The sequence below is a fragment of the Agelaius phoeniceus genome, chromosome 2 (genome assembly GCF_051311805.1).
Source record: "Agelaius phoeniceus isolate bAgePho1 chromosome 2, bAgePho1.hap1, whole genome shotgun sequence".
In the NCBI taxonomy this organism is placed as follows: Eukaryota; Metazoa; Chordata; class Aves; order Passeriformes; family Icteridae; genus Agelaius; species Agelaius phoeniceus.
Window position 1 is genome coordinate 4,780,269 of NC_135266.1, and position 25,010 is coordinate 4,805,278.

Genomic DNA, 25,010 nt, shown 5'->3' on the forward strand with positions numbered 1-25,010 from the left:
TTATGGAACACAATTTTTTATTAATAACAGGCCACATTTGTACTTTGAAAAGAGTGAAATTAAAAGGTGTATTAAAACATACCCACTCTAAGCAATCTATTTTCTTCAGTAGAAAAAAGCATACAACAGGTAGAAATCCTATATACACAGTATATCAGTTCTAGTCATCAGCCCCTCCAAACAGTGTTTTACAAATTGGTACAATGGTGTCAGAACAGACCATCCAGTTCCAGTCCAGTACAAATTTCAGCTCTTGACTTGCTCATTTAAGACAAACCACTATGCACCTAATCCAGTTTACTGATCTCAGGATACTTACAAGGGAGTACTGTACATGAAGACAGCAGTGTTAAGCTTTTACTTCTGCTTAATTTTTTTTGGAATCCTGCCTTGTTATTAAGTCTGCCTCATAAACTTTGAGTATGTGGAAATCTGTAATCAATGTCTCCATTAAAAAACGTAGCAGAAATGTGATTAACTGTACCTTAAACAGCCCTTTCCTCAACTCCTGCATTATTTTCCAGCAGACTACTGTTGTGCTTATTCTACACTGGAGGCTTTCAGCCCAAAATATCAATGAACCACGAATCTATGCCATCTTTTTTTTTTTTTCTTTTTGCTTTGATGAAAATAATGAACCACAAGTCTATGCCATCCTTTTTTTTTTTTCTTTTTGCTTTGATGAAAATTAAAAAAAAGCATAATGTTAGTTCTTAAATTAGTTTGGCACATAAGAAAAAAAAAAAAAAAAGCAGGGAGAGCGCACAAGTTGCATCCTTCTCTCAAAATGTCCTTGGGGAGGGGAATGTCCGGATCCAGGCAGGGTGGGCAGGCATGGAATGAGTGACACAGACCATGGCAGACTCCAGCACCTGGTCTCAGTCCCACTCACCTCAGTCCATCATCTGCCACCGCTGGTGAGCGCATCCCTGTGCGGCTGGAGAAGGCCCTGAGCTCCAGCAGCCTCCTCACACCAGGTAAAAAAGCACCACTGGGCACCTTTGGCTTAAGTGTCACTTAACAACACTGGAAGCGAGCTATTCCTGCTGTGCTGAGCAGGAGGGAGCGGGGTCTGGCCCTTGGGTCTCGGCATGTCAGTGTGGGCCCCGTGCTTGAGCAGAACCTCCACCGCTTTGGCGTGCCCCCCTCGCGCGGCCAGGTGAAGAGCCGTGAACCCCTCGCTGTCAGAAATATCGATATTTTCCGCACTGACAAGTTCTTCCACCACTTCAGAGTGCCCGTTTTCCGCGGCAAGGTGCAGCGCTGTCCTGTTTAAAGGCCCTCTGGCTAGAACGCTGGCCCTCTCATCCATCAGCAGCTTCGTTGTGGCCAAGTGGCCGCTGCGCGACGCCAAGTGCAGGGCCGTGTATCCTTCAGCCGTGGCGGCCTCCATGTCTGCCCCGTGCTTGAGGAGCAGCCTGGAGGTGCTGGTGTGGCCGGTCTCGGCGGCGATGTGCAGAGCAGTCTGCAGGAGCCCGTTGCGCACGTTGACGTCCGACTCCAGGTCGATGAGGAGCCGGGCCACGCGGTAGTGACCCCGCTGGGCGGCCAGGTGCAGCGAGGTCCTCCCGTCCACGGTCTGCACGTTGACGTCGGCGCCGCGCTGCTTGGCCAGCAGCTTCACGATGGGCAGGTGGCCCTGCCAGGCGGCGTAGTGAAGGGGCACCCAGTCATCCTTGCCCTTGATGTTGACGTTGACGCCTCTCCTGAGCAGGATGCGCACGATGTTCTCCTGGCCGTACTGGCAGGCTATGTGGATGGGGGCTCTGCCCTCAAAATCCACCTCGTTTAAGGACGCGTTCTTGTCCAGCAGCATTTTGGTGCTGAAGTCATCCCCGTTCTGGGCAGCAAAGTGGAGAGCGGTCCACTGGTCCTCGTCTTTGGCGTTGACATTGATTTTCCTGGCCATAATCAGTTCCACGATGCTTTTGAATTTCTTCTCGATGGCTATGTGAAGAGGAGTGGACCCTTTCTTGTTGGTGAGGTTAGGGTTAGCGTTGTACAGCAGGAGCCATTTGACACATTCTTCTTGACCTGCTTCAACAGCCAAGTGCAGAAGGCTGGAGTTGCCATCTAAAACAATATCAACATCTTGAGGCTGAAGGATCTTCATCAGCTTGCTGGTATCTCCGGATAAAATCGCCTCCGTTAGCTTCCTCTTCTGTATGTCTGTGGTACCAATATCTAAATGGATACAAGGAAGAAAATTTTTTTACCATGGGAGACATTTTACCATGATTACCATTTTTACCATGGTGGTGAAACACTGGAACAGGTTGCCCAGAGCCCAGAGAGGTGGTGGATGCCACATCCCTGAGCTTAATCTATTTGAAGATGTCCCTTCTCACTAAAGGTCCATTCCAACCCAAACTGTTCTACGATTCTATGGAAAAGACAGCATCACAATTCTGATACCCATCAAACCTTGCCTGCCCATGGTTTCAGCAGTGAGCTGCCTGCACAGCAATTCACCCCCCCTTGCCCCACAGGAGTCCCAAAACATCTTCAGGTCAGATTTGGGCCCCCACTAATTCTCTTTGTTGTGGTATGAAGACGAAAGGATGTGGCTGATCTCCCTGCACTAACCATTGTTTACCTCACTGGAAAACAGATGTCTGGGGTTTGCAGCCCTGGAATAAAAAGTAAAAGTGAGGGGGTCTTTATCACAATGACCCCAGGGGCTGCTGAGAAGGTGGAGAAGTCCTCTCAAAAACTAAAGTCCTGAGGTTTAGGCTTAGTATAACTGAAAAAGCCACAAACTCAGCTGACCTGACTGGGCAGTGGCTTTAATCCCATGTCAAGCGGGATGCTGGACTAGTAGTGACCTCCCTTCCAACCAACCTCTACATGACTGATTCTGTAATTGCTTTAATGGGAGTTTACTCCTTTACAAAACTAAATGAGATTTATTATTTCTCGTTAGATCATGTTTGGGAACCACATAATTTTTTTTTGTTTTTATTTTTTTCCTTTTAAATAACTACCTCCAGTAAACAAATTTGTAGTGCTGACAGCAAGAGAAAGCAAGGCTAACAGTAATTTCCAGAATGTTATTCTATTCTCCAACTCATTGACTCCCATGCCCCAATCCAAACAACTACAAAGGAAAACTTGACCATTACCTGAACTCTCCCGTTCAAAGGAAAGGGAAAGGGATCCTCTGGATGAAAAAGCTGAATCTACAGATGAAACTCCTGAAAGCCTCTTGTCACTGGAGGCAAGTTTGGACTCAGAAGAGCTGCGGCTGAGATCCTCAGGGCCTTCCATAGTCTGTGAAATCCCTGAATCCAACTGGGACAACAACTCTGAGAGACTGTAATCCTTAACTGATGGTAGAGCAGGCTCCTGTTTCTTCTGGGATAGTGCACAAATCCCCTTCAAGAGAAGCACACAAGCATTTTAGAAAGGTCAGCAAACAAAACTGAGCACGAGGCCCTACAGGAGAAACATAAATTTGTTAGTTTGCAGGTAGCCTTTAAGCACTGTTTGTATTAAATGAAATCTATGAATAAAGTCACTGAATTTTTTCAGAAGCAGGAGGGCAGTTTCCATCAGTATTCACACAGCCACTAAAGCCTCGTGGCTCTTCTGTCTATGATGGTTTTTAAGATCAGTCACACCCACACAGTTCCAGCCTTTATTTCCTAACTGTCCTGCTCTCCCTCCACAGAATAAGATGCACTTGGATTTGGTTCTGCCCTGAGGTTTTCCTGAGCTGGTCCATGCCCCTGCTGTCATTTGTGCATCCCAGTCCTTCAGCAAGACCCACTTCTATCAGGCAAGGTGGTGCTCAAAAGCACCAAAAAGAAGGTTTCTCAGAACCTTCCAGGTCGTAAAGGAGCCTGTTCCTCCCAAAACCCTGCGAGTTTGAGCAAGAAGTGAAAGAGAAAATACCTCAGGCTGCTGCTGCTCTGGGGCATTCTTGGTGTCCAGGTCCTGAGTTATCATCTCTTTTGTGTCATCTTCTGGTTTTTCACAAAGGGCCTCTGTTTCTGAAGTGATTTCTTTAAAGAAAACAAGAGAAGCTGTTAGTGCTTGGTTTTTTCAGAAGGAGTTTCTGAGATACCCTGCTGCCTTCCTCTACCAATTGAGCTTTAAATCTCTGAGATTCTGAGGGAGAAGAACTCCAGTGCTGACCATTCCAGTGGGCACAAGTGTGCAGCCAAGCTAAGGGCACACAAGGTGCCCAAACAATTCGTTTTCAGTCACACCAGGCTGCTGTTACACAGGGGCCACACTGCAGGACTGGGAAATGGGAACCACTGTACTGCTGGCAGATTTAGATATGGGTTTTTTCTAAAAGATGGAATCCCACATCCCTTCAGTCCTCATTCCTTGTTTGAGCAGGAGGAGAGGGAAGAGGCAAATCTCTCCCATTCTTCTGAAGCTACATCCCTCTGCACACTTGAATTCCTAACAGGTGCTTTGGACAAGTTCAAACCTTTTACTGGCAGGGAAGTGACTGTACAAACTGTTTCAAGACAAGAAAACAATTCAGTTTCTCAACATACAACAGTACAAATTTCAAGAGCCAGGTCCTTCAACGCTTTGGTACACAGCAAACCACACCAGCTCCAGCTTGGCTTATGTCCTGACACTCACTATCAGAAATAAACATCATTTCTGGCTAAATGGACCAACTGGCTCAGTACAAGTCTTATTCCTGGCGTGTTTACATAACACCATCATGGTCAGACATGTCCTCAGATAATCCCTTCCTCCACAAATGACTAAGTGGCCTGTATCATTGTCTCCACCACACAAGGTGCTCTATTTACTCTGTCACAGAGCTTCTCAGCCTTTACCCCAAGGATTAGCAGAGTCCTGAGCAATAATGTGACTCACAGCAGAATAAATGGGCAGCCAAGTGAAGAGGAAATCTTACCTTGAAATGTTGGCCGTTCACCAGGATCATCTTGCCAACATTTTTGCATCAGTTTGATCAAGTTATTACATGAATGAGGTCTGGATTTGGAAACAGCAGGTAGCTCTGGGCGGTGCCCTTTAACTACTTTTACCATAATATGTAAAATGTTGTTTTCCTCTGCAAAGCAAAAGCACACAGATTTAGATGTCCCAGCAAAAGAAATCACTTCTCTTATTTCCAAGAGCATTAAGCTGAAAATTTGTTTTCACACTTTTCTTTCTAGATTTCTAATCAATAGGGTAAAAATTTTTGGTTGTCTTCTCCAACAAGATGTTTTTTAATGCAGTAACACCTGATTCTCATTTAACATTTAAAGAAACAATTTTCAGCAAGTGAACTGCTCTTTTTCCACCCATTAAAGATAAAGAACAAAAGAAAAAAAAAAAAAAAAAACCTCAAACAGTTCTTTGCTACTTTCTTTGGATTTCCACATCTGCTGTAAGAAAACAGAACCTCAGGTTTTATTTTCACCAGGTACCTGAACTATTCATAAAGGTGAAGGAAGAACACAAGCCAAGAGGTGCAGCAATGCAGCTCCTGACTGTAAATCAATCACTGGGCTAAAAGGAATCCCTCACTGGGAGAAAAACTAATAGTAGACTGGAACTTGCTGGGACATGTTTGCTATACATAGGCCAGTCACAGACACAGGAAAGTCATAAAGAATAAATAGCTGCCTCTTGGGGTGCATTTACTGTGGGGTGGAACAGGGCTTATTCTCACAGACAGCTTTTCTTTTTTTTTCTTTTTTTTTTTTAAAGGAACAAATCTGTACCCACAATCTACAAATAATCTACAGAACCTCTCCACAGAGGAGCTGCCTCTGAACAACAGCAGAGCTGCCTGCCAAGTTGGCTTTGCCACACACTGATCTGAAGCTGTGCAGCAAACCCCAGCAGAAGCAGAAATGTGCAGACAAGGGCCCCTGCAGCAATACAGGTTCTGTTTTCATGACGTAGGACAAAGGAGAATTTAAGCTGGTGATCAGAATTCGATAGCTTCAAAGTCTCTGCTGCACAAAGACTGTCAGAATTTGGAGGTCATGCACAAAAATCTGAGGCTGGTGGGGCAACTGGGCTTATCAATGGGAAAAAGGAAAAAAAAATCCAAGATAACACATAACTTACCTGCAAAAGGCTTCTTCTGTGTAAGAACTCCCCAAACCACGATGGAAAAGCTACAAAAAAAATTTTAAAAGGTAAAAAAAAAAATTCTAGAAAATTTTTTAACCAAAAAACCTTCACAGAAGTGTAATTTATTTTCCTTATCCCTCCACTTTTGCACCTAATTCAGCTGATGAACACACACACAGAGGGATGAAGCTAAGAACCATGATTTCAAAGTCTAGCTTTGGCAGGGAGGAACCTGAGGCAGCAAACACAGGGACTTGCTGGAGGCTGCCAAGTCCTTGGTAGCATTTACTAACCACTCCACATCCACCCTGACAAAATCAGAGAAAGCATTACAGTGGGTTTAATTTAATGCTTCTGCCCTGCAAGATGACTTCAAATAAATCAGTTTAATTTAGAATAAGAGATATCTTTTTAATCTAAAGCTGTGATTTCCTTTTCCTAATAATCTTGCCATGAAAGAAGAGCCAAAGACCTAGTGATGAAATCCACTGAAGATAACTCAGAATTTTATCACAGACTTTAAAAGTAGGTCAGGATGTACCTTTAGAAGGGAAATTAAAGGTGGGCAGAGTGCCTCCCACTGCCAACAAATGATTTCAGGACCCAGGATCACCTGCAGTTTTTAAAAGGCCTCTACCCTACAAAGACTTTGCAAAACCCAAAGCAAATGTGACACATTTCAAGACAAGGTTCAAACTGGATTTAGGGGTTTCATGCTTTAAAAAAGGGCTCATTTTACAGGGTTACTAAAATAACATTCAGGTGTTTTCATAGTTCACTGACCTGTACACATCATGTTTGGTGTCAAAACACCTGTTTTTCTCCTTGATGCGCTCTGGAGGAAGATAGGCAATGGTGCCACACAAGCCATCCATGCTGATGTCATGGGAATGGGACAAGCCATTGCACTTTGCAAGCCCAAAGTCAGAAATCTGAGGGGGAAAAAAAGAAAAAGAAGGAGGAAGAAGGTGAGAAAAGTGCATGGTACCATCAGACTTTCAAGGTGTTCACAAAATATTTTCTGCAAAGAACAACAGATGCAACAGGATCACCCAACAAATACAGTGGAGTGCTGTTCAGAAATATTAAGCCAATAAAACATCTCTGGAAGCATAATGCTATGGTAGGTTTTTCTTTATGGTTAAGCTAAAAGAAGAAGAAGGAAAAAAAAATAAAGGCAAGCAGTTTTTGCAAGCAGCAGCATGCCAGCCCATTACATAGCAAACACAACAAACAGTCAAGACAATTTATTGTAATTTAAACCAGTCAAATTTAGCTACTGCAAACTACTTTAATGTAATTATTGGCCCTGCCACCCCCTTTCCCTACATAACCTCACACTGTATGAGGTGTTTAAATGCCCTGGCTCTGCAATGAACTCAGGAGAATCACCCTCTCAGGTATCCCTGTCACACTGACCATGCCAGTGAGGACCAAGCCAAACAGCAGAGCCACCAAATGCTACAAAAACCCACATGGAAACACACACACCAAAAAGCCACACTGGCAGCTCTTTTTGGCAGCCAGGAGATACAGCAAGTTGGTGCAGTGACGAAGGGAGCACAGCTGAAATGAGCACAACAAGTGACAGCAAGTTTATAAAAAGGACACACCTCCACTTTAATTTGAAGTGTCAGGCAAATATGCATTCATTTGCTCTCAAAGGCATACCAATCATCGAGCAAACAGATAGGGCAGCAATTTCCTTTGTCTTACTTATTTCCCACTGAACAAAAATGTCCATTATGCCAAGTGGTAATTTCAAGAAAAGTCAAGTCTTTTTGGAGCACTGAGCCCACTGATTTTTGTCCACATGTCAGATAAGATTCCCCTTCCCCTAACTTATACATTCCTTTTATCTAATAAATACTCAGGTTTTTCAATGACTCATTCCCCTTTTGATCTTCACAGCTTCTCCTTTGAGAAAGTTTTCCCTCAAAACAACAAGCATAATTAAAAAAAAAGCTTCTCTTTTTTTTTTTTTTTTTTTTTAATAGGCTCTGACTGTACACTTTGAGAAGTTTCTCTCTAAAGATACCACAAAACTAGTTGTAACATGTGTCCATTACTGGAAAGGGAGAAAACTGCTGCCAGCTTCAGCCTCCTGGAGAACAGGCCCATTACACAGCCATGCAAGGAATCTCCCTTTGCCATAAAACAAACAAAGCAACCCACACAGCTTCAGCAAGAACTTCTCCCATGGACAAAGAGCTCAGCAGAGGAATTCTGAGGAGCTGGAGAAGTCCTGCACCCTAAAACACACCTATGTCCAACCTGTTGTCCCTCTTTATTCTGTAGGGTAATGTGGGAATGACTTGAGAACAAAAAAGCTCACACACAGGGAAAAAAAAAACAAAACAAAAGATGAGGGAAAAAGAAGCAAAGTTATCTGCAGGAATAGATTCTCATCCTTGTGCAGCTACACTTTCAAGGGAGGGATTGCTGGACTCTTCAGCAAGCCAAGCACTGGAGCACAGGAAAGCAGCAAGAAACCTTGTCCACACACCAGGTCACCCTGGGAAGAGTCAAAATGACCACCACAGGAAATGCTGCATAAGTCTGGGGCACTTGGTGCTCCACAGGAGAACAAAAGCCCAAGCCCAGCATCACAGCAGGCTGTGGTGTCAGGTTCACAAATGAACTGAACCCTGCAAGTCTGAACGGATCCGAAGCGCTGCTCTCCTTTGATTAACATGAGGCAGAGGCTTGTGCACACCTCAAGAAATCCAGGCATAATTAAAGCCACACACCTCCCTCTTTGTCTAAACAATGGAGTGTTTCCTACTGCCTGAGTTAAGAAATGAAGATGAAATGCAGACAGCAGGGTGACACTCCTGTGTTTGGAGCCACCAGCTACGGTGTGTGAATCTAAGGCTGGGGGCTAAGGCAGAGCTGAGCACTTCAGACAGAAAAAAGTCACCCTACAAACTAAGAAACAGCTAAAGTACATAGCATACACCCTCCCTGGGCTAGCAAAATCTTCACCTTGTGGATCTGTCCCTACCTAGTGTGAAGGACAGGGTGTTGTGTCAATTAATAAAAAAATCACCTGTACGGCAGGGCTTCGATCATACCAAAATCTGCAGGAGAAAGCAGTGGAAATTGAGGAATTGTTATCTTGCAGGCTGCAACAAAACAGCAACATTCTGCAGACAGCTTTTTGTGGCTTTTATTAGTTCCTCTAGGGCAAATTTTCCACACTACATGGTGTATTTAGTCATGCAGGCTCTTTAAACACCAGTGGGAACTGTGCAGTGGGTGGAAGATGCAGCCATTTAACTCGCCTGGTTTGCCTTTAAATTGCTTGCCAGGCACCTCGTTCTGCAACTCCCTTGCTGGGGGAGGCAGTGAAAGTGGAGCACCCTTCCTCACCCCTTCCTCCACATCCTTGCTGGTCCCTGCAGCCCACCCCAGGCTCTGCCCTTCCCCTAAATTCCAAGGGAATCCACAATGTTGCTCCCCACGCTGATGCCTTGTGCAGGCTGACCTAGAACAGAGACTGGACAGAGGTAAAGAATAAAGCAGGGATTTATTCAAAGGCCTCCATGGATGCACCTTGGGCAGCACCAGAGCCCAGCCAGGGCTGCACCCAAGATGACCCAAAATGGCCCCAAAATGCACGGCCGGGCACGGGGTCTGTCCCTGGGATCAGTTCTGCTCCATTTGCATCTTGCAGTTCATTGTCCCATTCCAGCTTTAGCCCCTGCAGTCCCACCCTGCTTGTTTTTCTCTCTCCAGCCCACGGGGTTTGTGCTCTGGGGCTGAGATTTGGATCATTTGTCCTTGGTGCCCAGCTGGAGCAGGAATTGTTTTGTCTCCCTGCTCTGTGCACAGAGCTCACCATCCCATAATACGAAGCCCAAACCCACACACTAAAGCAGCACAGAATCTGAAACATAGAAAACCTAAAACCTGAGGCATCAACATCAGTGATTTCAGGTGGGTCCCTTCAAAAGCACACGTGGCAGCAGCAGGGGAGACACGGAGGCGACGGAGCTCTGCACACAAAACCCACGGCAGGAGCTGCGAGAAGGGCAAGGAGCCTTGGCCAGAGCCCACGCAGGCTCTGGGGTGTTCATGTTCAGGCAGCTCTGCTCCTCCAAGGGCTGCATGAGAGCCAACACGTGAGCACCAAGCAGGGACAAGAGCTGCACGTGTTCTCCTGCCCACTTCCAGCAACGCTCACTCTGCTGAAGGGTTCCGAGATCTGAAGATTTCTATTTATTTGTTTTTGTTTTTAGTTCAGTTTGTTTTTCAACTCAATGCACGCAAGACTTTCTCTGCCTCTGCTATTCATGGATCTTTCCATTCTAGTTTGTACAAAAAGGCTCACTTGCAAAATTTTAGATGCTTTTTGTAATTTTTTTCTATTTTGTAATTTTTTTTTTTTTTTGAAAACTAGAAGATACACTCACATAACCACAACAGCTACTCCAGTCAGCTATTCCCAAGCACTGCAGGGATCTAGCTCTCAGGAACAAAATGAGTGCTTGGAAAGTCCTTTTTTTTCCTGACAGGCTGCCCTGAACTCTGCTCTCACCTCCTGATGTCCTGAACTGTGCACTTAGCTCCTGATGCTTTCTATCATTTTTCTGCAAGCAAAACTCAAGAACCCACTGCAATGGACTCAGGGACAGAGTTCACCAAAAGGTTTTCTGCATCAAATCCACTGGATTAATTTTTAATCTGCGCTCCAACATCCAATATTTGTCTCTGAACAAAGTCTCTGCACTTGGATATTGAGAATGCCCCCACATTTGTCTGTCGAGTATTCGGGTGGCAGGGATGTTTCCTTTGTTTGTTTTTTCTGGGGGTAGAGGGAAAGGCTGTTACATTTTTTGTTCTTTAAAACTGCCTGAAATTTTTAAGCAATTTGCACGGGTCACAGATTTGGACTACTAAAAATTATGACTAAAAATGAATTCCAAATACCAACACAATGTGCACTTCACACCTATGTCTTTATGAACAGGTTTTTCTTAATGAATGCACTTCAGTTAGCTTCTAAAGTAAACTTTTCTGAAACAGGCTGTATTTCCGTCCTTTTCCAACCTCCCTGAAACTTTCAACTCCTCCAAACCAATTTCAAGTGGGACATTTGCAATGCTCTTTTCAGAAGCACCACAAAAGAACCCAAAGCCAAACACCCATTTTAATCCATCGTGAATCTGCATTACCGTAACAGGGATGGTTTTGTTCCCTCCCCTACCACCACAATCAGATCAATCAGAGAATTGATCAAGGTGCAAACCAGCTTTGTTGGTTGGGATTAAAGAGCCATGCAACAACAGCCCTGCATGGAAACCTTGATCAGGAAGGGTAGGAAACAAGCAGAAGGGACACACAAAACAAAGGCTCTCCTCATCTGTAATAACAGGAGAGCAACTGCAGCTGATAAAAAAGTGGCTGTGCTACCTACATCAGGCAGTCTAATAAAGAGACAACTGCTCTTTACCAGCCTGGCCTCTGGGTATTACTTGGACCTACACTTATCAACCTACATGAAGAAGCTTTCCCATCATGAAATTTGCCATCTGACTAAGTTGCTTCTAACTCCATTCTTAGAAATTTTGCAGCTGAAGCAAATAAAAGTGAAGACCCCAGAGGCAAGACCATCAGCACAGTACAACACAGCAGCAAATTTCACACTGGTTTAAACTGGAGAACTGGGGAGGGGAGAAAAGTGACTACAGAGAGCTTAAAGCAGTGCACAGTTGAGAGCAGCTCATTCTCCTTCAAGTTCCTGAAAACCAAAATGTAGGAGATTTAACAGCTGGCCAGGCTTGTCTCTGTGTGTACATGAACCCACACATATATACATGTATGTCTCTCTAAATATATATATGACAAGGTGAGGAGCTGCTGCAAAACCCAGGCTGGATAGTGAGAGAAACAAGAGCTTAAAAAATAATGTTTCCCCCCAAAAGTATTAAGCTGCAGGTTGCCGTAATTTTAAATGAAAAAGTAACACTCTTGACCACGAGATTTTGTAAGACACGAGAGCTGTGAAGCAGCAACAGAGATCACGAGGGCATGGTAGCTGGCAACAAGTTGGGCATGAGATTTCTGCACGTGGTGGGGTGTTTATTCTCCTACCAAGGGCCCTGCAGAGAGATCACATTGCAGCAGGGAAGGAGCAAACTCCCAGCCCACGAGGGCAGTGCTGGAATGTGGCATTGCTTCCCCCGTGCCAGCGATTGCCACATCACAGCAGCTCAGGGGACACGTCCAGAATGTGTGTGGAGGGCAGCAGAGATGAAGAATGAGCTCAAAAGATGTGGTTGAGTAAAGAAATAGATGCCAGACAGTGTGTAAATATTGGAAGATTGGATATGAGGAAGACTGGAGAAAGGGGGGAGGGAGGCTCTTGGTACAAATAGGAGAAAAGGGTTGACATGAAGGAAGATGGAATAATCCTGCCAAGGAAAGCACAGTGTTTAAGGCAAACAAGATGGAGCAGGGCATGGCAGGGAAGGGAGCTCCCAGCACCGACTCACAAGGGAGGATGGATGCATCCACCTTCCAAAACACAGCAAACCTTTACCTTGCGCCGTACGCGTTACACACAAACGTTTAAAATCACCAGGGAATCCCCCAATGTGCCTTTGGTAAAGTTAATATCTGTCTATCTATATCCCTGCCCATCCTCCTAATTATCCTCCCAGTTCAGCACAGGCTTATGTAATGGCCAGGCTTTATGATATGGAGGCACCCACTTGATGATAAGTTCTGCTCAGCAGCACTGCCTGAGTCACCAGCCTCACTCAGGGATTTACAGTGAGCACAGCACTCGTAAAAGGAGCAGGGTGTGTTTGCATTTAACTGCAGGATGGCACAGCAGCATTTCCAGCGCTCTCCACTGGAAGACTGACTGCTTCCTGGCTCAAGGGCAAACAGTTTGTAAAGTCCTCCCTACCTCCAAACTCTTCTTTTGCAGTCTGCAACGTCTCTTCGCTCACCTTAGGACTCTATTAGGGACAGGTCACATACTAAATTATTGCTGACATTTAAAAACACTTCAATCAGCAGCTCCCATTAGCCTTCCAGCAAGAAAATGCACATTAAATCAAGCTGCAGGGTCTGAAATTTAATTGTAAATTTCAGGTCACACAAAGAGAAGGTTCGGGGCCACATTTTTGAAGGGAAGGTGCCTCACAGAATATGTTCATCCCTCACAGAATATGTTCATCTCTCATTTTGCATATGGGTTCCTGTGCCTGCTCTGCTTCTTGGAGGGCTCTCCAAGATGCCTGTGGATGTAAAAGACTGCTGGCTGGAAAAGGCTTGGATTGCACCATTCCTTTCTGGACTCCATGGAAAGGATCTGAAGACCTTGATGTGTTTCCTACAGAAGCACATCAGGGATGTCAGCAATGACCTCACCAGAGACTTTTCTATTTTTGTACATTTTGCACTTTGCCCCCTTGTGTTACATCACCACCCAGATATGGGCTGTGCATCAGGCACTTCAACCTCCTGAAACAGTGAGAAAAACACAGCCTTGCTATCTGGGCTCATGGATGAGTCAAGATTCAGGAATTTAAGAAGTTATGCAAGCAAGCATGAACTTTTAAGTAAATAAATACTTAGCAAAGGTCTCCCAGCACTATTGTGTGAGAACAGGCTTTCAACAGTTGAAATCCTGATGTTCTGGTCATAATAGCATGACCACCTGCAGATGCCTCCTACCTCAGAAAGAAAATCCTTCTAAGAAATAAATGACTAAGAGGCCTAGTAAAAAAGCTGAGACCGTCACAAGTGTGATTGCATTAGTGGCACATACCTCCTTATGGCTCCAACCCTATCATGACATCAGGAAATCTGTCTTTATTTAATGAAAACTTCATTTTTAGAATGATACAGGCAAGATCAAAGCACTTGATCATGAGGGGGCCAGATGAATTATGGCATTGCTAAAAAAAAAAATTGAATACTAAACAAAAAATAACAGGGAAAAAACTCTATTTCAGTCTCTGTGCTCTCTAAAAAGAAAGTTGGGAAAGCAAGCACAACCTCCTTGGTCCAGCTGACCACAGAACCTCCAGCAGAGAAGGCTAACAAGTTTGCCTGTTTACTCTGGAAATGGATAACGAAAATAATTTCATGCTGTTACAGCCACAAAAGAAATTCCTTTCAGTGACCTCTGGCATGCATGAACAGTCAGGACAGAGATCCTTCCTCACTGTACATGCCCTGAGCAAATGGAAATGAACTGCCTCTGGGAAGGCTTCCCCAGGCTCCAGCTGTAAATGAGATCTGTGCATTTAGTGGTGCAGACAAAGACCCAGAACAAGGCAATCGTGGCAGCTGTGGAAGTGGCAGAGATGATTTAGAGGTTTACACCACTTTTCTCCCCCCTGTTCTCAAAGAAATTTGTAGCAGGACCCATTAGGTCTCAGAACCAGAGTTCCTGAGTTCCTGAATGCAGTTAAGAGATGCAATTCCTGAACTGAGGTGCAGCTCCTGAACTGCATCCTTCTAAAATTTCAGGGTGGTTCTCACAACTTCCCTAACCACACCTCTATTGATGTACTAAAATAAAATGTATAAAATGGTGCAAAAACCAGGTGCATTTCTTTAAGGGCTCCATCTGGGTGGATTTTAACATGGGAATCAGAGGGGTTGGCTGAGTGAGCATTTCTCTAATTCCAAAGGAACGCTGCTGGTTTCTCTCAGCCTTTTTGCATCTGGGGGACCATCCAAAGCTTGGATACCCTGGCACAGAGCATCCAGTGCCTACCTTGACGTGGTAGTGGGCATCCAGCAGGATGTTTGCAGGCTTGAGGTCCAGGTGGAGCAGGGGTGGGGACATGCAGTGCAGGAAGTTCATGCCCACCGCAGTCTCGTGGATGATGCGGAAGCGCAGCTCCCAGGGCAGGGGCTCGGAGGCCAGGAGCTTCTCCAGGGACCCTGTCTCCATGTATTCCATGACCAGGCCCACTGGCTCTCTGCAGATGCCATAAACAGGGAGGATGTAGCGAAACTTTGCCATTTCCATCTTCCTGGCTTCTTCCAGTAGCTCCATGCGCTCCCTGGGTGGAAGAGAGTGGGAGGTGAAGGATGGAGCAGCTGCTTCTGCTCAGGTCAAACAGCACAAAACATTTCTTATAAAACCCAATGCCACATTTCACATCATCCCCTGGCTGACCCATGCTGCACCCCAGGTGTATTTCCATATTTACTGATTTGGGGTTTTAGGCTTTCAATGGTTGGCTGGGGAAGAGGTTTTACAGCAACTTCTGTGAGCCAGAGAGAAGTTTGATAAGAGGATCCATGTTTACTCCCAAAAGAATTTTCTATCAAAATCATTGACATAGAAACCAAGAAAGAAGGATAAATAAGAGAAACCTGCAACTGCCTATTCCAATAAGCACTTTGTCTCTCATGAGCAATGAGTAAAGTGTAAACTTATGAGTTTTGTAAGAATGTGTAAAAAGTATGCATGCCATAAAAAAAATGAATTATCAATGGGGCATATTCTAAAAAACCAGAATTTTCTGTTTCATTAAAATAATGTTTTTTTTTAAAAAGCTTCATTTCTGCTTGGACCAGATCCAGTTCATTGAGTGAATTAAGAGAATAAAAATAAAAAAACAGTTTGAAGCCTTCTGGAAATGGAGTGTGTGCTTTGTATTGTCTCCATCTCAACTATGAGAGCAGGCAGCTCCCAGCTGCAGGAGCGCAGGTGAGCCCTACACTTCCATGGTGTGAATATCCTGAGTGCAAAGCCCATCTCCCTGCTTTGATGGTTGTGCTGTGCTGCTCAGAAGGAGGATGATACACTTAGAGCCCAGCTTTACACTGCTGGAACTCCTTGGGCTGAAGTAATTACCTGTTGGTGAGTCACAAGGCTGTGTTAATCAGAAGAGAAGCCAGGCAGCATCTCTTCAACAGCCCTGCTGGTGCTTCCTGAGTGTTCACAAACCCAAACCTTGGGAGAGGAATCCTTGGACCCACCATTGAGGGGAGCAAACTGCTGGCTGTAACCAGGGAGACACAACAAAACCCTCCCCAAAATACAGCTCTGACACTGCACTCACTCAGCTCCAGGAGGTGCCCAAAAACTCCCAGCTCACCATTTTCAGTGATGTAACAGGCCTGGGCCTGGCAGCTGTAATGAGCACCCCGGGTTGTTTACAGGTCACTGCAGCCTGACCCTGCACAGGGGTAAGTGTTACTCAGTCCAAGCTGCAGCCTCCCAGGTCAGGACCCTTAATTGCTGTGATTTTCTTCTGCACCTCACTCACAGCCTTCTGCAGCAGCCCACAGGACCTCAAGTTGGAAAGAAGAAACAAGGGTCCTGTCCCCAGGCTGGCTGTGCCCACAAAGAGGGGCCACACTTGATGGTTTGGACCCTTCAATCTGTAAAAACTGCATTATCAGTGATTATGAACCCTGCCCAGAGCAGCTTTGGGCACTGACACATCACTGCTGCTGCCAGACACTCACAGAAGGGGGCACAGGGAGGTCAGACAGGTAATATTTCCTGAGCAGACCCTCTCTTATTACACAGCAGCTCCTGCAATGCACCCAAAGATGTGCAAACTATCTAAAGGACAACAGTACCTTTACCCAGAAGTAAAAGGACAAAGTTTGTGCTCTGTGCCACCAACAAGTGATGCCAGTTACCTCTGGGGGAGCCTCATGGCAGATCCTCAGCTCAACCAAAACTGTTTTGGTTTTAAAATTTCAAATGCAAGGGCAGCTAGTAGCATTGTGCACTTTTAAAAAGAGAAAACACCAAATCCAGCCTGCACATAGACGCTGAGACTTCTCTTCTCATGAGTCCCCCAATGCCTGGATGACCTGGCAGAAGCTGAAGCACAGCCTGTGAGGGACCCTCAGATTTTGGGAGCTGTCATTTACCCCCCAAACTCAGCAGCAGGACACTCCCCAAGGCTGGCAATGTGATCTGCTGCCTGCTGCAGGTAACATTTCCCACCAGGACCCAGCCAGGAGCAGCAAACCCATTTCAGAGGCAAGATCAGGCTGAAAAATGCCTTAAAGAGGGACGTACACGCAGAGAGAGAAACAGAAAAGAGAAATCTTTCCCATTAACCATGTTACGCAGAGAGAGAGAAACAAAAAAGATAAGAGAAATCTTTTCCATTAACCATGTTGGCTCCTGCTGCTCCCTACAGCAACTTTCTTGTGAAATAATTGCCTTTGCAGACAAGTACCCAGTTTGCTCTTTGGCACGCTGGAAGGGAGCGCCCATGAATAACACAACCAACTCCTTGCCCCCAAGCCACACGCACAGCCAGCATAATTCACCTGAGCTGGAGTCAGGGATGTAAAATACCTGTCTGAGCCCTCCTAGGCAAAGCAAGAGCCCAGCAACAGCCAAGGGCTGACAAGAGCCACTAGACTCAGGCTCTCAGGCTAGCAACAGCCTCAGAGAGCATCGCCAAAAGCACAGATTGGCTGCTGGAAATGGGGCGTTTTCTAAAAAACCTGAATTTTCTGTTTCATTAAAATAATGGGGGTTTTTTCAAAAAAGCTCCATTTCTGCTTGGGCCAGATCCAGTTCATTGAGTGAATTAACAGAATAACAGGCAAGTGCCCTCTATGTAATAATATATATAAAAGCCCCCATGCAACAATTACCACCCTTAGCACTTTCCCATCCCCAGAGCATTCAAAACCCAACCAGCCAGAGGCCTGGCACAGCTTTCCAAAGGACCCTGTCACCTTCTGAAAGCAGAAAAGGAAAGGAGAAAAAACCCAGAATTTTCTGTTTCATTAAAATATTATGTTTTTTTTAAAAAAAGCTCTATTTCTGCTTGGACCAGAGTGAATTAACAGAATAACAGGCAAATGCCCTCTATGTAATTTGCCTTTTTAAAGCCCCCATGCAACAATTACCACCCAAAATAATGTTTTTAAAAAACAAACTCCATTTCTGCTTGTACCAGATCCAGTTCATTGAGTGAATTAAGAGAATAACAGGCAAGTGCCCTCTGTGCAATTTGCCTGTTTAAATAAAGCCCCCATGCAACAATTACCACCCTTAGCACTTTCCCATCCCCAGAGCATTCAAAACCCAACCAGCCAGAGGCCTGGCACAGCTTTCCAAAGGACCCTGTCACCTTCTGAAAGCAGAAAAGGAAAGAAGAAAAAAACCAGAATTTTCTGTTTCATTAAAATAATGTGTTTTTTTAAAAAAAGCTCCATTTCTGCCTGGGCCAGAGTGAATTAACAGAATAACAGGTGAGTGCCCTCTGTGTAATTTGCCTTTTTAAAGCCCCCATGCAACAATTACCACCCAAAATAATGTTTTTTAAAAAAACTCCATTTCTGCTTGTACCAGATCCAGTTCATTGAGTGAATTAACAGAATAACAGGCGAGTGCCCTCTGTGTAATTTACTTGTTTAAAGCCCCCATGCAACAATTACCACCCTTAGCACTTTCCCATCCCCAGAGCATTCAAAACCCAGCCAGCCAGAGGCCTGGCACAGCTTTCAGGCATCTTTCCAAAGGACCCTGTCACCTTCTGAAAGCAGAAAGGGAAAGACAAAAGCAGCGAAGGGAGGGAGCCATTGGGAGCGCGCTTGCATTAACGCTCCTAGCACAAACAGCTGGTTAAAGCAAGATCTCCTCCAGCAGGCAGAGATCAAAGGTCTCTCCCTTCCCTTCCCTTCCCTTCCCCTCCCCCTGAGGATGCCACCGGCGCTGGGCACGGAGCGAGGCCGTCCCGGGGCCCCAACACCGAGCGCTGCCCCGGGAGCGCATCCCGAGGATCAAAGGATGCGGCGGGGCTGGGGATGGGAGTGCTCGGGTATTCTGCGCTCAGGAGTTACCCTGAGCTGTCCGAAGGGGAGGAAAAGCAAAGCTCCCGATGGGGTTTCTCAGCCCAGAGCTGTGGGTTTAAGCCCGTTTTTTGTTTCGTACCCACGCGGTTGAAGAGTTGGGATTATCGTCTCTAGGAGCCGCGGCTCCGCTCCCCTCTCCCTCCAGCGGGGTATCCGAACTTAATCGTAATAAAGGAAAGAGCAAAAAGGGAAAAGAGGGGGGAGAAGGGGAGGAAAGAGGGGGGAAGGGGGAAAAGGGGGAGAAGAAGGGGTGGGAAAAGAAAATGGAGAAAGAAAAGTGGGAAAAGGGAGAAAGAAAAATGGGAAAAGGGAGAAAGAAAAAAAGGGAGAAAAGGAAAAAGGGGGGAAAGGAAAAAGGGGGAAAAGGAAAAGGGGGAAAAGGAAAAGGGGGAAAAGGAAAAGGGGGAAAAGGAAAAGGGGGAAAAGGAAAAGGGGGAAAAGGAAAAGGGGGAAAAGGAAAAGGGGGAAAAGGAAAAGGGGGAAAAGGGGGAAAAGGAAAAGGGGGAAAAGAAAAAGAAAAAGAAAAAGAAAAAGAAAAAGAAAAAGAAAAAGAAAAAGAAAAAGAAAAAGAAAAAGAAAAAGAAAAAGAAAAAGAAAAAGAAAAAGAAGGGGAAAAGGGACAAAATGGACAAAGGGGGAAAAGGGAAAAAAAGGGGGGAAAGGGGAAAAAAAGGGGGGAAAGGGGAAAAAAAGGGGGGAAAGGGGAAAAAAAGGGGGGAAAGGGGAAAAAAAGGGGGGAAAGGGGAAAAAAAGGGGGGAAAGGGGAAAAAAAGGGGGGAAAGGGGAAAAAAAGGGGGGAAAGGGGAAAAAAAGGGGGGAAAGGGGAAAAAAAGGGAGGAAAGGGGAAAAAAAGGGGGGAAAGGGGAAAAAAGGGGGGAAAGGGGAAAAAAGGGGGGGAAAGGGGAAAAAAAGGGGGGAAAGGGAAAAAAAAGGGGGGAAAGGGGAAAAAAAGGGGGGAAAGGGGAAAAAAAGGGGGGAAAGGGGAAAAAAAGGGGGGGAAAGGGGAAAAAAAGGGGGGAAAGGGGAAAAAACAAAAGGGAAAAAGAAAGGGGAAAAAAACAAAAGGGAAAAAGAAAGGGGAAAAGGAAAAAAGGGGGAAAAGGGAAAAAAAGAAAAGGGAAAAAGAAAAAGGGGAAAAAGAAAAAGGGGAAAAAGAAGGGGGGGAAAGAAAGGGGAAAAAGGAAAAAGAAAAAGAGAAAAAAGAAAAAGAGAAAAAAGAAAAGAGAGAAAAAAGAAAAAGAGAAAAAAAAAGAGAGAGAAAAAAAGAAAAAGAGAAAAAAAAGAGAGAGAAAAAAGAGAAAAGGAAAAAAGAAAAGAGAAAAAAGAAAAAGAAAAAAGAAAAAAAGAAAAAAAAAAAAAAAAAAAGAAAAAAAGAAAAAAAGACACCCAGGACAGCTGAGGTCATGTAAATGATGGGCTGCACACACTTTCTCCTGTAAATATTACCAGAGACAGGGGCCCACACATCAAGAGCTCCAGCGCCAAAAGAGCATCTCTGTCAGGAAAGCCAGTACAGATCAGTCACTTTCAAAGCAATTAGCAATACTACATGAATGGGAGACCTCCAAAGAGCTGTCTGCTCCCACTCCACATCAGACAGACAGGGCTGCATTCCTTGGATTCTCCTGCAGACACAAGGGCCTCACTCTTGCCCACTGCCCCAGTGCCCAGCCCTGTCCCACAAACCCTGCCACAAGAACAGCAGGAATTGCAGCTGTGCCTGCATTTGCATGGATCCAATCTTTGTGCCCTAGAGATAACACTGCTGTAAAACTACAACCTTAGACTCACCAGGCAGTCCTTGCAGTTTTATATTCCCCCACCGCATTTCCCTAATGGAGTCTGAGACAGAGCAGTTAAAAGTTGCTCCAGAGAAACTCAAAAATTGCTCCAGTGAAGCTAAAAACATTGCAGCTGGGGCCATTTGTGTGAGCCACCTCCAGACACAGAGCAGCCAGGCTTCCCCCAGCCCAGGGGAGATCCAGCCCTGCTCTGCAGCCAGGAATTTCAGCTCCCTCTTCACAAACTGCTGCTGGTGCAGCTGGGGGTGCACCACATTATACCACCCCTGAATATCCTCAGAGTTCCTCTCACCTGCATCATGGCAGAGCTTTGGAGAGCACAGAGTGGCCTCTGCTCTGCAGGGTACGTATTTAACAATCCCCACCCTGCTGACTCGAAGAGAAGAATGTGAATATGAGAAGACAAAAAGCACTGCGTGGTCAGTCAGGGCAGAGGATGTTGGGGGGCAGGAGGGTGGGAAAAAGGAAGAAAATCCCTTTTTTTCAGGTTGACAGATCTGTGCAGTTCTGGTAGCAGAGGATTACAGGCCAGCCAGCTCTCCCCAGCTCTTTAAGGAGCACAAGGTGACTCTCAGGTTCTCCCTGCACAGAAGATACATTCATTCACCTAAATAAATGCAGCTTCCACTACCAGCAAGGCATTTCTAAAACCTCCTCACCTTCAAAGTCCTGCTCCATTCCCAAATCCAGGATGTGCAGAAGGAGAAATATGTAGGGCTTTGCTTGTTTTTTGGGGTTTTTTTCTGCCTAATCAAGAATTTTTTTCCACCTCCACACCCTGTAGACACCCCCGTGGCCAACACCTCCAGTCAAGATCCCTCTCCAGGAATGTTACACCTTACAGCCAGCACGTTGATGTTCAGCAGAAGAAATCAACAAAGGATTCTCTCTCCGAGTTTGCCACTGTTTTTCTCCAGACCACAGGGATAAAGAGAAGGAGACTTCCACTGCAAGTCCTGGGGGCGAGGCCCCTCCACCCTTCAGGGTCACAGAATTCTTTTGTTCAGATTTACCTTGAAGCCCCCTGTTATAAGTTGCGGTGAGGAACCAACCACCGAGGCTTTTCCCCTTCTTATAGTCTTTTTAGCAACTTGATGAACGAACTAAGACATTAACTCATTACACCCCGCATACTGAGGGCATCCTGAGTCCCAAGAGAGAAAGGAGATCTCAGGAAAGTGGGAGCAAATAAGGATGTTAGGAATGGAATTTGGCTGGATTGTCTGAGAGGGCTTGGGTTTAAAGGTAAAAAACACTTCTGGCTCTACATTCAGTTTTTCTTCTGCTTGAGGCCACTTGGCTCTGTGATGTGATAATTGCCGAGGGAATTACTCCAAATCTCTCGCTGTCTGCAGAAACACCTAAGAGAGACTCCACAGGGTATTACCACCACCAAGCCATTACAAACAGGGTTTTAATGTGGTACCAAATAAATACATCAGAAAAAGCCTCTGTGCTTTTCAGTTAATGTTTCTGATACCACTGGCAATTCTTCTAACTCCTCACAGGGTTCCAAGAAACAGCTAGTCAGGTTAATCTCCCGGATTAACAATCTAATTACACGGGCTTGTTGCAACCTGCCAGCTAAAGAGGCTGTGTTTGATTCTGTCTGTGCCCCCCACCCCACCATTTGAATAGCACAGGTTTATTAGAAAAGTTTTGGGTAAAAAGTCTCGGCATAACCATCTCCTGAAAGGGGTTTGATAGAACAGCCTGAGAATCAAACGAGCAATTAAAAAAAAAACCTTAAAAATCAGTTTACATTTATTTAGCAGAGGCAGCTCTTTCAAAGGCCAGGGACACTCCAATTTCTTATCAATGCTCTCCTCAAGCATCTGAAGCACAGATTCTGCAGTAAAATAAATTAGTGCTTCAAGGAGTGGTTTATTAAAAATCAATCAGAAGCTGCAGGACCCCTATGGCCTCAAAGTTCCCAAATTCTCAGAGCATTTTTTGCTTCCTGAGCTGCATGTTTGTATGGTCTTCCAGTATTTGCACACCTCACAGCCATGGAGGGACAGGTGGCTCTCTGCACGTGGTACATATTAATATAGAGATCTGATAGCAAATCTCAAAATTAATTATTAAATATTAAGCTAATAAATAACTATTAAAATTAATTACTAAAGATATTAAAAAAGGTGACAGCATCCTTTGTCTCAGAGTGCAAATTAACTTTCAGAGTAAATTTCTAGATGTACACCACAAATGAAAAGTTCTAGCTTATTTTTCAGACATCGTTTAATCTTAACTTCAAAATTAATCAGCCACGGCACTATTTTGATCAATAAGCATCAAACCTGAAATCTCCTTTGAGGTTTTAATAGTAGGGGACTTGCAGATTAGCACAACACAAAATACACCCTGCAACTTTTAAAGGTTTTTTCCATTTTATTCACAGACAGCACAGTTACCCTATGCATATAGTAAATTCTCCCTCTCCAAAGGACATTTAATTTCATTTACTGCACTCTACAAGCCATGCCTAGTGCAAAGTCAGCAATTCACATACTGGAAAAGATGCTCAAGGACCCCAGAAATCCTGCAGAAGATGGGTTTACAAACGTTTTTAGTCTTGGGCCAGCTGATCTGCCTCCTTCTGCAGGAAAGGCACCAACAGGAAACCTTTTGGGACTGAGCCAACCCACGCCTCAAAAACTGAACTGCAGAATCAGCTTGTGAGCTGGTGGAGATCCCAAAGATCAGATGGAGCTGGGAGAGCTCCAGGAACACGACTTGTGCATATTCACCACCCTGTGCATAGAGGCTGAAGCCACCACTGTCCCTACAACACAGGGATGTTGCTAAAGATGCGCCTGACAGCCTTCCCCTCCTGGAAAGGAGACCTGCACTCCATAGCTCCCGTCCCTGGAGGTGCCAAGGCCACCTTGGATGGGGTTTGAGCAACCTGGGATAGTGGAAGGTGTCCCTGGCCATGGCAGGGGATGAGCTGTAAGGTTTTTCCCGACCCAGACCCATGTGTGACTCTGCAGTCACGCACGGTGCGAGAGCAGCGCAGCCCATCGAGGACCACACCGAGTGGCAGAGGGCAGGGGAGTCCCGCCGTGGGGCACTTTACCTGCAGTACAACACCCCTGCAGGGCCTCCTCCCGAGCAGACAGACACACGGACCAGCGCTGCCCCTGCCCTGGAGCCGGACACGTTCCCCAGCCCGGCTCCTTTCAGCGCCCGCTCCCCAAAGACACCAAACCCGCGGCTCCAGCGCCCGCACCGCAACATCCCCGAGCACATCAGCCACAACTCCTGCACCTGTGAACCGAGCCTGCCTCGTACCAAGCCCCTGCATCCCAGACACATTCCCAATCCTCCTGCCCTTCCCTTCCCATCCCTTCCCGGCGCGGTCGGTGCCTGCTGGGGCCGCAGCGGGTCCGTGCAAGCCGGCACACGCAGAGCCTGGGCAGGGCAGGAATGCTTTCCGCATGGCTCCGAGGGACAGGCGGGACAGCTGGGGCATTTCATGGTTCCCGGGGAACACGCAGGACATTTGGGGTATTTCTTAGTTCCCGGGGAACACGCAGAACATTTGGGATATTTCGTGCATCCCAGAGAACACGCAGGACATTTGGGATATCTCATTGTTCCTAAGGAACACGCAGGACATTTAGGGTATTTCATGGTTCCCAGGGAACACGCAGGATATTTGGGGCATTTCATGCATCCCAGAGAACACGCAGGACATTTGGGGTATTTCATGATTCCCAAGGAACACGCAGGACATTTGGGGCATTTCATGCATCCCAGAGAACACGCAGGACATTCGGGATATCTCATTGTTCCTAAGGAACACGCAGGACATTTGGGGTATTTCATGGTTCCCAGGGAACCGACAGGACATTTGGGCCCCTAAATTCAGGATATTTGGGATGTTTCATGGTTCCTGCTGCTGCTGGTTGTGAGACGGGCAGGGCTGCACACCGGGAGCGCTCGCTCGCCCCGCGCTCCCCGGCCGCGCATCCGCGGGGTGACCGAGGGCTCGGAACGCCTCTATGGGAAGAATCCCTTGTCCCCCCGCAATGTCCCCGTTCCCTTTTTCCCCCCTTACTTCTCATCCACATGCAGGCTGGGCGAACACTTGATGGCGAGCCACGTCTTCCAGTGGAGATGCCGCACCTTGTACACCTGCCCGAACCCCCCCGAGCCGATCTTCTCCCAGCTGCTGAACTCGCTCTCCTCGAAGGTTTTCAGCAGCCCCATGGCCCAGGGGGAGCCGCCGTCCCTCGCCATGGCCGCTCTGTGCGCCCGGACCCGCCCGGCCCCGCGGAGCGCAGCGCCGCCGCTGCCGCCCAGGTGACTCAGGTGTGCACCGGCTGCCGT

At 46.1% G+C, this 25,010-nt stretch overlaps 1 protein-coding gene across 1 annotated transcript; it reads right to left on the reverse strand.

Moving 5' to 3' along the window:
* RIPK4 (receptor interacting serine/threonine kinase 4) lies at positions 1 to 25,010 on the reverse strand. Its single transcript, XM_077171058.1, has 8 exons — positions 24,739 to 25,010; positions 14,801 to 15,092; positions 6,844 to 6,992; positions 6,055 to 6,104; positions 4,886 to 5,044; positions 3,895 to 4,004; positions 3,123 to 3,375; positions 1 to 2,184 (listed from the first exon to the last, which is right to left on the reverse strand). Exons 1-8 carry the CDS (start codon positions 24,918 to 24,920, stop codon positions 1,007 to 1,009), a joined length of 2,373 nt encoding a protein of 790 aa, XP_077027173.1. The 5' UTR covers positions 24,921 to 25,010; the 3' UTR covers positions 1 to 1,006.